Source organism: Carassius gibelio, chromosome B13, assembly GCF_023724105.1.
Source record: "Carassius gibelio isolate Cgi1373 ecotype wild population from Czech Republic chromosome B13, carGib1.2-hapl.c, whole genome shotgun sequence".
In the NCBI taxonomy this organism is placed as follows: Eukaryota; Metazoa; Chordata; class Actinopteri; order Cypriniformes; family Cyprinidae; genus Carassius; species Carassius gibelio.
The window spans coordinates 21,989,050-22,001,736 of NC_068408.1; the positions used below are offsets into that span (position 1 = coordinate 21,989,050).

A 12,687-nucleotide genomic window follows, 5' to 3' on the forward strand; every position below is an offset into this window, starting at 1 on the left:
TCCTGATCAGCAAATCAGCATTTTAAAATTTCATAAGGATCTTGACACTGAAGACTTAAAATTCAGCTTTGCATCACCGGAATAAATTATGTGTTAAAATTATTAAAAATAGAAAACTTCTATTCCATTTAATTTTGTAATAATATTTGACAATATTACCGCTTTTGATTAAATAAATGCAGCCTTGGTGAGGATAAGAGATTAATGACTCCAAACTTTTGAAAAGAAGAGTATTAATATAAACATAAAGATTTTTTTCTTTTTAAGTAAGGACATTTATTTAAAGCTGCATAATAGGTAATTATAGAAAAAAACACTTTAGAAATAAATAAATACAATTTGCTATGACATTATCTGTCACGGTGTCACATGTTCAATGATGTATAATGCATCGCCGTTCCAAAACAACAACAAAAAACAAAACCTTCCAGTTTCTTTTTCCTGCAGTGAATCTTTTTATGAATCTCACACCCCATATTCATTACACCAGTACAATATGTCTTCTCAAAAACACCTCAGACGCCCTACAGTATATGACTCCATGTTGGCTTTCAAAGACCACACGTATTTTTTGTAATGCACTTCCTGTTTTATCATAATCTGTGCATTCCTTCTACATGCTTTAACATGCTAACGTGAGATGAGATTTAATATAATGACGGAAGGAAATTTAGTGTTTTGCGTTTCTCTATTTCTTGTAGGATTGGGCGATTTTTCTGATTTTATTTTTTTTAAGTATTTTTCTTGTATTATTTCTGAATATATATAATATGTATTAGACACGTTTCTACAAGATGTAGTTTATGCATCTTTTCTACAAAGACATTTAAAGGTGCTGTATGTAAGTTTTTGACTCTAAGAAAGCATAAAAATACTATATGTTTGCAGATATTTAAGAAACATGCTAAGTTAAATGTGCGTTCAGGGCCAGAATGTCTGTCTTTGTTATGTTTTGTGAAACCCGTCCACTGCCAGTTTACCCAATTGTTTTTCAGCACCCGGGGTTGCCATTTGATAGAAATTACAAATTACAAATTTCATTTCATTCAACGCCAAGTACACGTTACTGTTTGTGTCGTCAATCTGGCAACCTGCATATGCATCAAGTCTGAGGAGGAGGGGCCGGGTGAAAAAAACCCTCTCCAATATTTTGTACATTTGGACTGCAATACTTAGTTTAACCACTCAGTGTCAATCATACATATAGCACCTTCAAGTTATTTGATTAACATTTACATCATGTTGTCAGCTTCATGTGTGGTGCACTTGGAATAGAATTTTCTTTAACAAGAGGGTTAATAAAAGAACAAGATACTTGAATCATGTTGCAGTTACATTTTCAATTTGACTAGTACAAATTGTAAAAAAAATTTAGAAGTGGTCAAACGTTCTGAATAATTGAATTTATTCTTGCCATATTTTCTTTAAAAAAAAAAAAAGAAAAAAGATTGTTGGTAAAGCCTGAAAAATAAACTCCACTAAAATTAAAGTAGTCGGGTGAAAGAAAAGTGAAGAACAGCTCTGGCCATATTTCATTCCTAACTCAAATTATTATTATTATTCTTTTTTGGCTTAGGGAAAACTTAAGATCCTTTGAAATTTTCTTGACATTTATGCACATTCCAACCAAAACATTGCATTACCATAATTCATGGATCAAATTAAAAGACACCAATACAGTACAAACCTCTGTCTACTTGTAAAAGTCAGCATAAATTAATAAATTACACAGTTTTGTACAGCATTGTTGCTTTTTGAACACACACACACATACATACAATACATATGAGAACTGAGAATGTGCATTATAAAAACACTTTCAAAACGTACAATGTCTGGACAAAACATGTTAATGACTATTTGGTGGAAAATGCCATAAAAATATGACAGTGCAAACAAACAAAAACAAAAGTAGTACACTGCTATTTGCAAAGTACTATTTGTTTTGATTAGTTTTTGGGGTGGAACATGACCTGGACGTTCATGAGAAATTTGAGAACTACTGTCAGTCATGTCGCACCTACTCTGGGTGTGTGTTCACTGCTGTGTGTGTGTGCACTTAGGATGGGTTAAATTCAGAGCACAAATTCCGAGTATGGGTCACCATACTTGGCCACAATCACTTTCACTTTTTCACTTATTAGATCCCTGTGATGTGAAGTGGTGTATTGTAAATATGGTTTTGGACACTAGCCAGGGATTCTGAACTGGGATCAATTAGTGAACTAGGGAATGATCTGAGTTATTTCCTAATTGAACACCAACACATGGTGTATACTTAAAGCAGGGTGGGTGCTTTGCTGGGTCTGCAGGCGGCTGGAGGAGACTTGCTCCTCGATTCCTTGCTCTTCTTCATCTCTCCAGGTAGAGCCAGCAGCAGAGCCGGGGCGGACAGGTGGTGCGCTGCTGCTTTTCGTTGTTGTGTGCAGTTAATGTAGCTGGCTATAAGCAACGTCACGTCTCGAACCTAAACAACACAAGAATGCAGAGAAGTCTCGCTATTCATAGATTTCATGTGACGTCACAATAACCTAAACCTTTTCAACCTAAACTTTGACGAGCAATACTCTGTAAACAAACAGATGAGGAAGAGGAGGATGAAGGTCCAGCGCATACAAGGAGGAAGCTTTGTAGTTTTAGTTTCCACATTCTTCTTTTTATGAATGCAACTGAATGTAATTACGTCAAGGATGTAAGCGTGAAGAGGATTTGTTTGTATTACTGCTATTATAATTCTATAGAAGATCGTTCTTTTCAAATAATCTCAATTAACTAAATATATAAGCTAGTTGCAGTATTTTTTTATAATGTTAATGATAAATATAAATATATTTATGATGTGAACAGATGTGCTGCTTAACATCTTTCAGAAACCATGATATATATATATATATATATATATATATATATATATATATATATATATATATATATATATATATATATATATATATATATTTATTTATTATTATTATTATTTTTTTTTTTTTTTTTCAGGATTCTTAAAGGGATGCTCCACTCAAAAATTGAAGTCGAGTCGTCAAGTCGAGGGTGAGTAAATGATAACAGAATTTTCATTTTCGGGCGAACTAGACCTGTAATAAAAAAGAAAGTCTAATCGATTGTAATGTGTCTTTGCTGTGTGAAAGTATTCATTTCTTACTGGCCCCAGACTTCAAACAGTAGTGTAAAACCTGAATATTTCATACCATTTTCACACTTATTACAACTGTCCTCACAGTTGGCATTTCCACAACAACAAAAACAAAAAGACTCATTTAAGAGAGCTAAATACCTACCTTTGACAGGGCCATGGCAAACAGATGCTTCTCTGCAGACTTATCTTTGGATGTGTTTGTGCCAGAACTCAGCATGAAGTCCTGACCGCACGCTCCGAAGGTCACGATGCTTTTATAAGGGTAGGACGCAAGGACTTTCTAGAAAACAAGTGGAGAAAACTCAACTTAGCTCTTCACTAACAACATGAAGTGATTTGGCAATAATGTGAAACTGTGTTCGCTTACTACAGAGCTGAACTCTAGCATGCTGACTCCATCTTCATGTACCGCCAGCCAAACACGCACGTTCTTCTGTGATGGAGTCACGGACTGCAGGGAGAAAGAAATTATGCCCCAGGATTTACACTATTTTGAGTATTTGAACTGCACACATCGCCTTTAGCCTTAGAGGGACACTCACCTCAGCCTCAAATAGCTTGGCTCCAAAAAATGACCACTTGCGAGCCACGGTTAGGTAAATTCGGATGCACTCTGATGAACTCCGACCCCTCAGAGATGCCCACCGGGCAGAGAGCCTCTGCAGCAACTGCCTGAGAAAATGTGTGTTTCAGTGCATACGAGGGCCAAACAGATTCTTCGTGTTCATATTTGAGATAATGTCATGCACTGATACCTCATCTGTTCCTCAGTGCAGGAGTGTCGGTAGTGCTTCGGGTAGAAGCGCTCCAGAACCTGTTTCAGGGTCTGGTTAGATTTGGTCTGTGCAGCTCCTGAAGCACCTGGACTAAATGGACGCTCAAAGTCCCCAAACTCCACCTGTATAACACAAATTTATATATATATATATATATATATATATATATATATAGAAGATATTATGTTTACTTAAGTAAAGGAAGTGTTTTTTAGGAAGGAGACATTATTTCTCTTACATTTAAGCACATTTCTTCTCAAATTATCATTACTGTAATGTGCAATTACACATTATAATTGCCATTACCATCTGTTAACAATTTGGTGGAGTATTTATTTATATGTCTTTGAATTACAAATTGTACAACAAATACTACTTTAATGTATAAATACTATTCATTTTATTGTTATATTTTATGGCATATAAAGATTAATAGTAATGATTTCTTTTGCATTATGGAAATTAAAATCAGGTAGAAGTACACACACACACACGTAAGTAATAATGCACAGGAGTTTCATTATGCTGTCATGGTTTATTTTCTGCTATTTTTCAGAAATGTCTTGTTTTTGTATAGATTGTATTGTTTTACAAAATTTCCAAATATAAAAATTCCATTCAACAATAATTATTTTTATTTTATATTAATAATTATATGCTTTAAACTATGATGGTCTAAACAAAATATGTTGTTTCATAATGTATCATGTGTAAATGATTTATATATTTGTTACACAAATTACTTTTTTTTTTTTAAGTGGTTTTGAATTGACCCGGAAACTGTTAAAATAATAATAAAAAATTAATGGTACCTAAAATTGAGCTTGTTTTCTTCAGAGAGGCTGTAAGCTATTTATTGTAGACCGGAGTTGGATGGTAATCATACAGAATACACAGATTATGGTTCTAAAAGGATACTGTTAATATATTATGTTAGTATTTGCAGAGCTGAGGGAGCTGATTTGTGCTTCTGACATTAACATTCAGTAAATTAATTCAGAATTCATTAAAAAAAACTAGTTCATAACAATCATATATTTGTGAATCAGATTGTGCCAGCTGCATTGCATGTTTGTTGATGCATGCAACCAACAAGGACAACAGAAAAATCTCTGAAGCCTCTACAACAGCCCTAGAGACATAGGATCCCCTCACAACTTTTAGCAAATGAAAAAAATAGCCAATCAGGTTTATTTTCTACATTTGCGTTTGCTGAGATTGGGTTGGTCGATATGTCTTTGGAGGCGTGGTTTCAGACAGAGGGTGTGATTTTAAATGTAGTGAGCTGATAATTCATTGACAAAGAGAGGTCAGATATAACTTGAACAGGTTTGTTGAGACACATTAAATGTTCTCAGGAGCAGCACTGTGTACCTGAGCAAGCAGGGCGGCCATTTCTAAAGCAAGCTCTTTGTTGACAGGGAAGTGTCCAGCTGTAATTTCCAAATTAGTTTGGTACGCCAGAAGCAAACGCTCTCTCTCGGTCTCCCCTCTCATCTGCTGGGAGAAGTATAACCTAGGGGGAGCAAACTAGTGGTTAGTCACAAATTATGGCCTTTTGGAAATAAACATTTAGTTAATGTTTAAGAATCCGTACTCTACCGGTTCTTATAAGTGAGTTTCACCGTCCTGGCGTTCTCGGATTTGCCTGTGTGCTGCTCCTTCGAGGCCTGCTCCCATTTTGAAATAATGTCACAGATCTGAGGACACAGCACATTTTTTTAAAGATAAAGACACAAAGTACAGTTTCCCAAATAACAGGGTGTTCTTGTGTGAGTCTGACCTTTAGGTTTCCCTGAAGGCAGTGCTCAAGGTCTTTGCCCGTGGGGTCGTCAGAATAAAGGCTGAAACCAGACTGAGCAGTTTTCCTCATGCCCGTGTCCTGGTTCAGCCGACTCTGAAACTCCTCCACTGTGGTTGAAGCATCAAAACTAACAACCTAACACACAGACAGAGAGATGGTCAATTTCCTGTTGTGTCCTGTTGACTTTTGACCAATGCATTTCCATGACTTTTCCAGTTTTTCATGGTTATTGGATCAGGATTTAATAAATTTACAGAGCGGTGTGGATGAGTTAGCTTTTCTTCTCTCTTAAAGGTGCTGTATGTATGTTTGACACCGAGTGGTTGATCTAGGTATTGCAGTCCAAATTCAAAATATTGGAGAGTTTTTTTAATCACCTGGTCCCTCCTCCTTAGACTTGATGCAAACGCAGGTTGCCAGAATGACAACACAAACAGGAACAAGCGCACTTGACGATGAATGAAATTAAATACGCTGTGTTTTCCTCCAACTGGCAACCCCAGGGTGCTGAAATACAGTTGGGTAAACTGGCAGTGGGCGGGTTTCACAAACCAAAACAAAGACCGACATTTCGGCTCGAAACGCACATTTTTTTAAGTGATAATAACTCACTGTAGCATTGTTTTTCAGATAAACAAGTATGTTAATTTAGCATGTTTCTTAAATATTTGCAAACATATTATGGTAATGCTTTTACCATAAAAAATTACATACAGCACCTTTAAAGAAATTAATACTTACAGTATATTTAACATATTAAGCATATCACACACACACACACATATTAATCATATTAAACTGATTTCTGAAAAATCATGTTACACTAAAGTAATGATCCTGGAAATTCAGCGCTGCCATTACAGCAATAACTTACATTTTAAAATATATTCAAACAGAAAAAAAGTTATTTTGAATTGCAATGATACTTCACAGTATTGCAGCTTTTACTGTAATATTTTTTTTAGGATTTGTTGAGAGCCGAGCATAGCAAAAAAAAAATACTATAATTCATTCTCATTCAAATTAAAATTCAATGATACGTTTAACATGACCATGGGATTTTTGTTTTAGTTTTTTAGAAGAATCTTCATGCAGCTTTTTTCTATACATTTGACAGATATTGAAAAGCAACTAGCAAATATTCAGTTTTTGCATTGGGTATCAAACCCATCGTGCTTTTCCATTCAAGCTACCGAAAAATGATTCACAGTGACTACACTAGGATACAAAATGCACAATAAACAGTATTTTATAATATTAATTAATGGTTTTGAAAACTACTTTTATCATGCTTTCATAGTGTTTTTTTTTTCTTTTCTTTTCGCTCCATAAAAGAGCAGTATGAAGATGTAGAACAGATTGCTATTTCTAAATGAACTGTTGTTTCATCATGAGGCTGTGGACCTGGTAGGTGTTGTTAAGGAAGTGTACAGGGACGCTGAAAGGCAGAGAGTGATGATAAGGGTTCCTGAGTAAGATGGACAGGATCTCGGTTCGTGACGATCGGGCCTGGCGATCCCCCTTCTGCTGCGTCCGCTCCAGTGAGCGCTGACAGTAAATGGCATACTTCCCTTCTTCCGTCCTGGGAAGAAAGCAGGGACTAAGTAACTGAGAGGATGTGCTTCCAGGATGCCTAAGACTTAGTTTCTGTTTTGATTTACCTGGAATCTCCATGCCTTTTGAGATGAACCTGCAAAAACCGAAGAATAGGAGGTGTGGGCAGGAAAAGGCCGACACACAGAGCCAGGAACTGCCATCCCTGTGTTACAGAACATGGAAACAAGTCAAGACATCTCCTGAGGAGAAACACAAAACAAAAGCAATCCCTCCCTCTAGTGTTGAGTGTTCAGATCTGACCTGCAGGGTTCCCGGCGGCGGTCCGTACGGCTGCGTCCTCTGTGTCTGTTTGATAAGCTGGCAGTAGATCTCGTTCTGCAGCTCTGGATGGGTGAGACACACTTGAAGAGCGCACTGGGCGAGACTCACGTGATAATCTATGGCTGGAGTGTCAATGGCCACGTTAATGAAGAGCTGACACGTCTGTAAAAAAGAGAAAAGGAGTGTTTCTCCCTCTCTTTTATGGGCTGTTTCCTCCAAATGTGTATTGAATGAAGAGTTTAACCTTAAAGAGCTTGATGGCTTCGGTTTGCAGAGCTTGTGAAGGAAGGGTGGTGAGTGGAGACGACAGTCCTTCATTAGTAAAGCAGAGAGTCGGGTGTCTCCAGAGCAGAGACCCTGAGAAAACAACGGCACAAACACTGTTTTTATGTAGCTACAGTTTAAACAAGCTGAGAATAAACTGAATTTATGATTAAATGTTTGCCATGCTTATATTTAATCTAATATGTCAAATCAGTCTCAGCCTCAAGAAGCACACCTATACACCACAGTCCTGTTTTTACCACCGCACAAATGATTTGAGGAGCTCCCGCTGGCCCAAAGCAACTGAATAAACCACTTAGTTACTGCATTTTGTTTTTTTTTACATTACAGTCTTGTTGGCTTATAGAAAATGTAACCGCATGAAAATGAAAACAGGAAAAAATACACTTAAACTTAGTTCTTACTAGAATAGTTCACACAAAAATTACAATTCTGTCATTAAATGATCCCCTCATGCTGTTTAAAACCTGTAAGACAGCAAGGGAACCGTCACGTTCAAGGCCCAGAAAGGTAGTAAAGACATGGCTAAAATAGTCCATGTGTCATCAGTGTTATAACTGTCATGTTATGAAGCCACGATAGACTTTTTGTGTACAAAGAAAACTAAAAGAATTACTTTTTCCAACAGTTTCTTCTGTTTCGTGTTCAGGAGAGTATCATGACGCATACGTGTGTCGCTCTGACTTAAAACACACATGCGCTGTGGAACTGTCCTGAACGTGCGTCGAATTCGGACAAAGAAGAGAAGAAATTGTTGGATAAAGTTATTATTTGCTCATGAAAAGTATTCTCGTGGCTTCTTAACATGACGGTTGAACCACTGATGTCACATGGACTATTTTAACCATGTCTTTACTACCTTTCTGGTTCTTAAACATGGTAGTTGCCTATTGCAGGGTCAGAAAAATATCTTAATTTGTGTTCTTAAGATGAACAAAGGTCTAAGGGGTTTGGAATGACATGAAGGTGAGTAATTAATGACAGAATTTTTGGGTGAACTATCTCTTTAATCTATTTGGCTCCAAGACCCCCCAATATTCATTACAATATTTGAAGGCCAAGCAAGAGCTGAATGCTCTTCAGGATTCCCACGCTTTTTAACAAATTGACACAACGTTTCCGGTTGTTAATTTTTTTACTGAATAAAGATTAAAGGTACTGTAGGGAACTTTTGTTAAAAAATATTTTTTACATTTTTGTTAAACCTGTCATTATGTCCTGACAGTAGAATATGAGACAGATAATCTGTGTAAAAACCAAGCTCCTCTGGCTCCTCCCAGTGCTCCTATTGCCATTTGCAGAAAGTCATGCGCTCCCGGTAAGAAAACAACCAATCAGAGCTGCGGTCCGTAACTTTGTTTGTGTTCAAAATGTAGAAAAATGTATATAATAAGCGAGTACACCATGAATCCATTTTCCAAACCATGTTTTTAGCTTGTCCTGAATCACTAGGGTGCACCTATAATAAGTGTTTATATTCGGACTATTTTAGATTGCTTCGGGGGGACCGCGGTGGAGTAACCCAGTACCTTTGTGATTCTTCATAGACATAAACAGAGAGAAGTAGTTCCGGCTACGATGTTCTTCCACAAGACGCAAGCAGCTCTGTTTATTAACTGCTAAAGCGTCAAAAGTTCCCTATTGCAGCTTTAAGAGGAACAATTCTGAATAATGTTTTTTATAGCAATTTCTACTCCAAATATTTTAGAGCGTAACATAACTAAACGGTATATCCATGATACACTGGGATTATTTTCCCATGGCTGGTGGTCTGTCTTCCCCTTCTACTTTCCACCACAGTTAAATATATGAAATGAATGCAGATATGAGACTTTTACCTGGATCTCCCTCTACGCTGAGCAGTTTACCAAGCAGCTGCTCAAACTCAGTCCCCACAGGCTCCACGGCGCGGCCCGCGGCCACAGACAGATGGTACAGCCAGGCCGTCTACACAGCATCATCATCAACCACACACACATTTAGGATCACCTTTGACTATATTCCTTTTCTGTGCTATGATGAAATTAGATCCTTTGTTAAACAGTACACATACTAAAATTAGGAGTACTATGTAAATAATTTACATTAAGGTAATATAAATAAATGCAAATGCAATGAAATGGTTTCAGACAGTTAATTGCTTGTAATTTATAATTAAACAAAAATTATTAAAGTTTAAATTTCATAATTATTTTATTGTGTTTGTAATATGGCTACATACTGCTGAATTTGCTGAGAAGCATTTAAGGTAAAATAACGTATACTTCAATGTCATTTCTTTTGAAAAGCATGTTGTGTTTAATTTGTTCATAAACATATTAAAATGACACATTTTTTATGATAGAGTTACAATTTACAGTGAACTTACAAAGGAGACGTTTTAAAAGTGTATTTAATTTGGTCATGAAAATGTACTCACTTACATTTTTACTGAATTTATTTTACATTGTAAGTACGGTTTTTAAAAATATACACATTCTACACAATGAAGTGCACTTCTTTTTCACAAGGGATGTGCAACAGTTATTAGTGGCTCTATTTCAACTAAATTCATTAGACTTGCCTACCTTCTCGTGAGGCGAGTCGATGAGCAGGTATGTGGGGTCCTGATTCACTGACTGAATGGAGAGTGTGTACTGAGCGGAGACTTCAGCTGCGTCACATGACTTCTGCACTTCCTCTACACGAGCCTCCCACAGTTTGATCTGACCCAGAGGAAACTGGGTGAGGAAATACAACATCAGTGCATGGACACATACAGAAGTCCTGTGCAGAATGACTGATATTTCATGAGACAGAAGACCTTGTCCTCTTGATTTCTGAAGTAGTAGAGAGTCTTCCCAAACAGCGCACACCACACATGCTTAGAGTAGCCATGCTTCACCTTCAAGAGTCAGAGACAAACATCTTATCAAGCTACAGCTTGCTATGCTATACCTGGGTTATGATTTCACACTTTGACCTCTCAAGGTTTTTTTTTTATATACCAGTTTACAAACTTTACATTATTTCCATAACTAAATAAAAAAATAAAACACAATTTTTTACAATTGTGAGTTTATATCTATATATTAACTCACACTTGCGAGAAAATAACTCAGAATTGCGAGTTTGTGAGTTATTTTCTCAAAATTGCAAGATATGAACTTGTAATTCTGAAAAAAAAAAAAAATAATCTGAATTGTGAGCTAAAAAGTCGCAATTATCTTGTTTTGTTTTATTGTTTTATTTTTGTGTAAACAGGCTTCCACACATTACAGAGATTTACCGGAAAAAAATGTAAATATTATTTTTTTAACAAGTTGACCATATGTTATCATTGTACAAACCTGTTTTTGAATTGAAAGTAGAACATTTTAGTAGAACAACAACAGATTTTATTTTAAATAATTTAATATTATTTAAATAATATTAAGCAAGCGCAAGTTTGGGTGTTCGAATCCCCGGGAACACATGTTATGTAAAAATTGTTCGCTTGCACTGTAAGTCACTTTGGATAAAAGTGTCTGCTAAATGCATAAATTTTATTTAATTTAATATTTAGTATTATAGACCATTCTTTCCAGTAATAATACAGTACACACAGTAAACCATTATGAAAAGCATAATCCATAAAACAGCAGCAATGAAAAATGATTATCAAACAATTATTTTGGACAACAGAAAATTAAATAAAAATAAAAAATGACTCTACTGTTGAAAATTTGTTGCTGTTTTTTTTTTAAAGAAATTAACAATTGAATTAAAACAAATATTTTTATTTCAAATAACTGCTGTTCTTTTGAACTTTCCATTTATCAAAGAATCCTGAAAAACAATGTATCAGATTTCCATAAACATATCAAGCAGCATAACTGTTTTCATCATTGATAATGATAAATGTTTCTTGAGCAGTAAATCATCATATTGGAATGATTTCTGAAGGATTGTGTGACACTGAGACTGGAGTAATGATGCTGAAAATTCAGCTCTCCATCCCAGAAATAAATTACATTTGAAAACATATTCAAACAGAAAACAGCTATTTTTAATTATAGCATTAGTTCACAATATTACTGCTTTACTGTAATGCATCCTTGGTGAAAAATAAATTCGCAAACTTTTGAACAGGTGCATGTTTAAAAAATCTAGTATACCTTTGTGAGATGTCCTTTCATAGCGGGCCGTGTGTCAGGGTGAGTGTAGAGCGGACTCGCAGCTTTGATCCTCAGGACGCTCGACAGGACCCTCAGCCACTCCTCCAGCAGGTTTGGAGAGTCTGCCTTCAGATTACACACACTCTTACCCGTCACCACCTGAAGGGACACATCATCAGCGTGGACGCACGTGAAATAATCTGAGCTGAATGCACAAACTCTCTCTCTCACACACACACACACACACACACACACACACACACGCACACACACACACACACACGCTGTACCTGAAGCATCTGTTTGCCATCACCACGTGCTATGGTGCTGCATGCATTCAGCTCAATCTGACCTTGGGGTTTACGGATCACGTCACTCTATGAAACAAAATCAAAGATCCATAAGAAATGTAGGAAATAGTGGAAGAATGAATGAAATAAGGATTAAAACAGAACAACCATAATAAATGAGTCATTTAAACTGACTGGTGATTTGTAGTAGAGAAGCTCCCCGTCCTTCAGAACAAACCAGTGTCTCTTCCACGTTTTCTTCCACGTCTTGACCATCTTGAGCAGGTACCCAGACTTCTCCATAGACTCCTGGAACATGACACATTCTCATTTGGTCTGGCATGTGTGTGTGTGTGTATGT

General features: G+C 36.4%; 1 protein-coding gene across 1 annotated transcript in view; it reads right to left on the bottom strand.

Annotated features, from left to right (window-relative positions):
• Positions 1–115: 115 nt before the first annotated feature.
• The window catches only part of LOC127970508 (pleckstrin homology domain-containing family H member 2), a 40,212-nt gene continuing 27,640 nt past the window's right edge, over positions 116–12,687 (bottom strand). Inside the window, exons 13-30 of the mRNA XM_052573103.1 lie at positions 12,522–12,635; positions 12,327–12,413; positions 12,037–12,195; positions 10,704–10,784; positions 10,468–10,620; positions 9,739–9,847; positions 7,860–7,972; positions 7,595–7,777; positions 7,399–7,496; positions 7,142–7,319; positions 5,717–5,872; positions 5,536–5,633; positions 5,308–5,449; positions 3,913–4,055; positions 3,700–3,829; positions 3,525–3,608; positions 3,300–3,437; positions 116–2,467 (exon numbers count right to left, since the gene is read on the bottom strand). Of these exons, the coding sequence (XP_052429063.1) occupies positions 2,279–2,467; positions 3,300–3,437; positions 3,525–3,608; positions 3,700–3,829; positions 3,913–4,055; positions 5,308–5,449; positions 5,536–5,633; positions 5,717–5,872; positions 7,142–7,319; positions 7,399–7,496; positions 7,595–7,777; positions 7,860–7,972; positions 9,739–9,847; positions 10,468–10,620; positions 10,704–10,784; positions 12,037–12,195; positions 12,327–12,413; positions 12,522–12,635 (2,355 nt within the window). The 3' untranslated portion in view covers positions 116–2,278. The remainder of the gene's footprint in view (positions 2,468–3,299; positions 3,438–3,524; positions 3,609–3,699; positions 3,830–3,912; positions 4,056–5,307; positions 5,450–5,535; positions 5,634–5,716; positions 5,873–7,141; positions 7,320–7,398; positions 7,497–7,594; positions 7,778–7,859; positions 7,973–9,738; positions 9,848–10,467; positions 10,621–10,703; positions 10,785–12,036; positions 12,196–12,326; positions 12,414–12,521; positions 12,636–12,687) is intronic.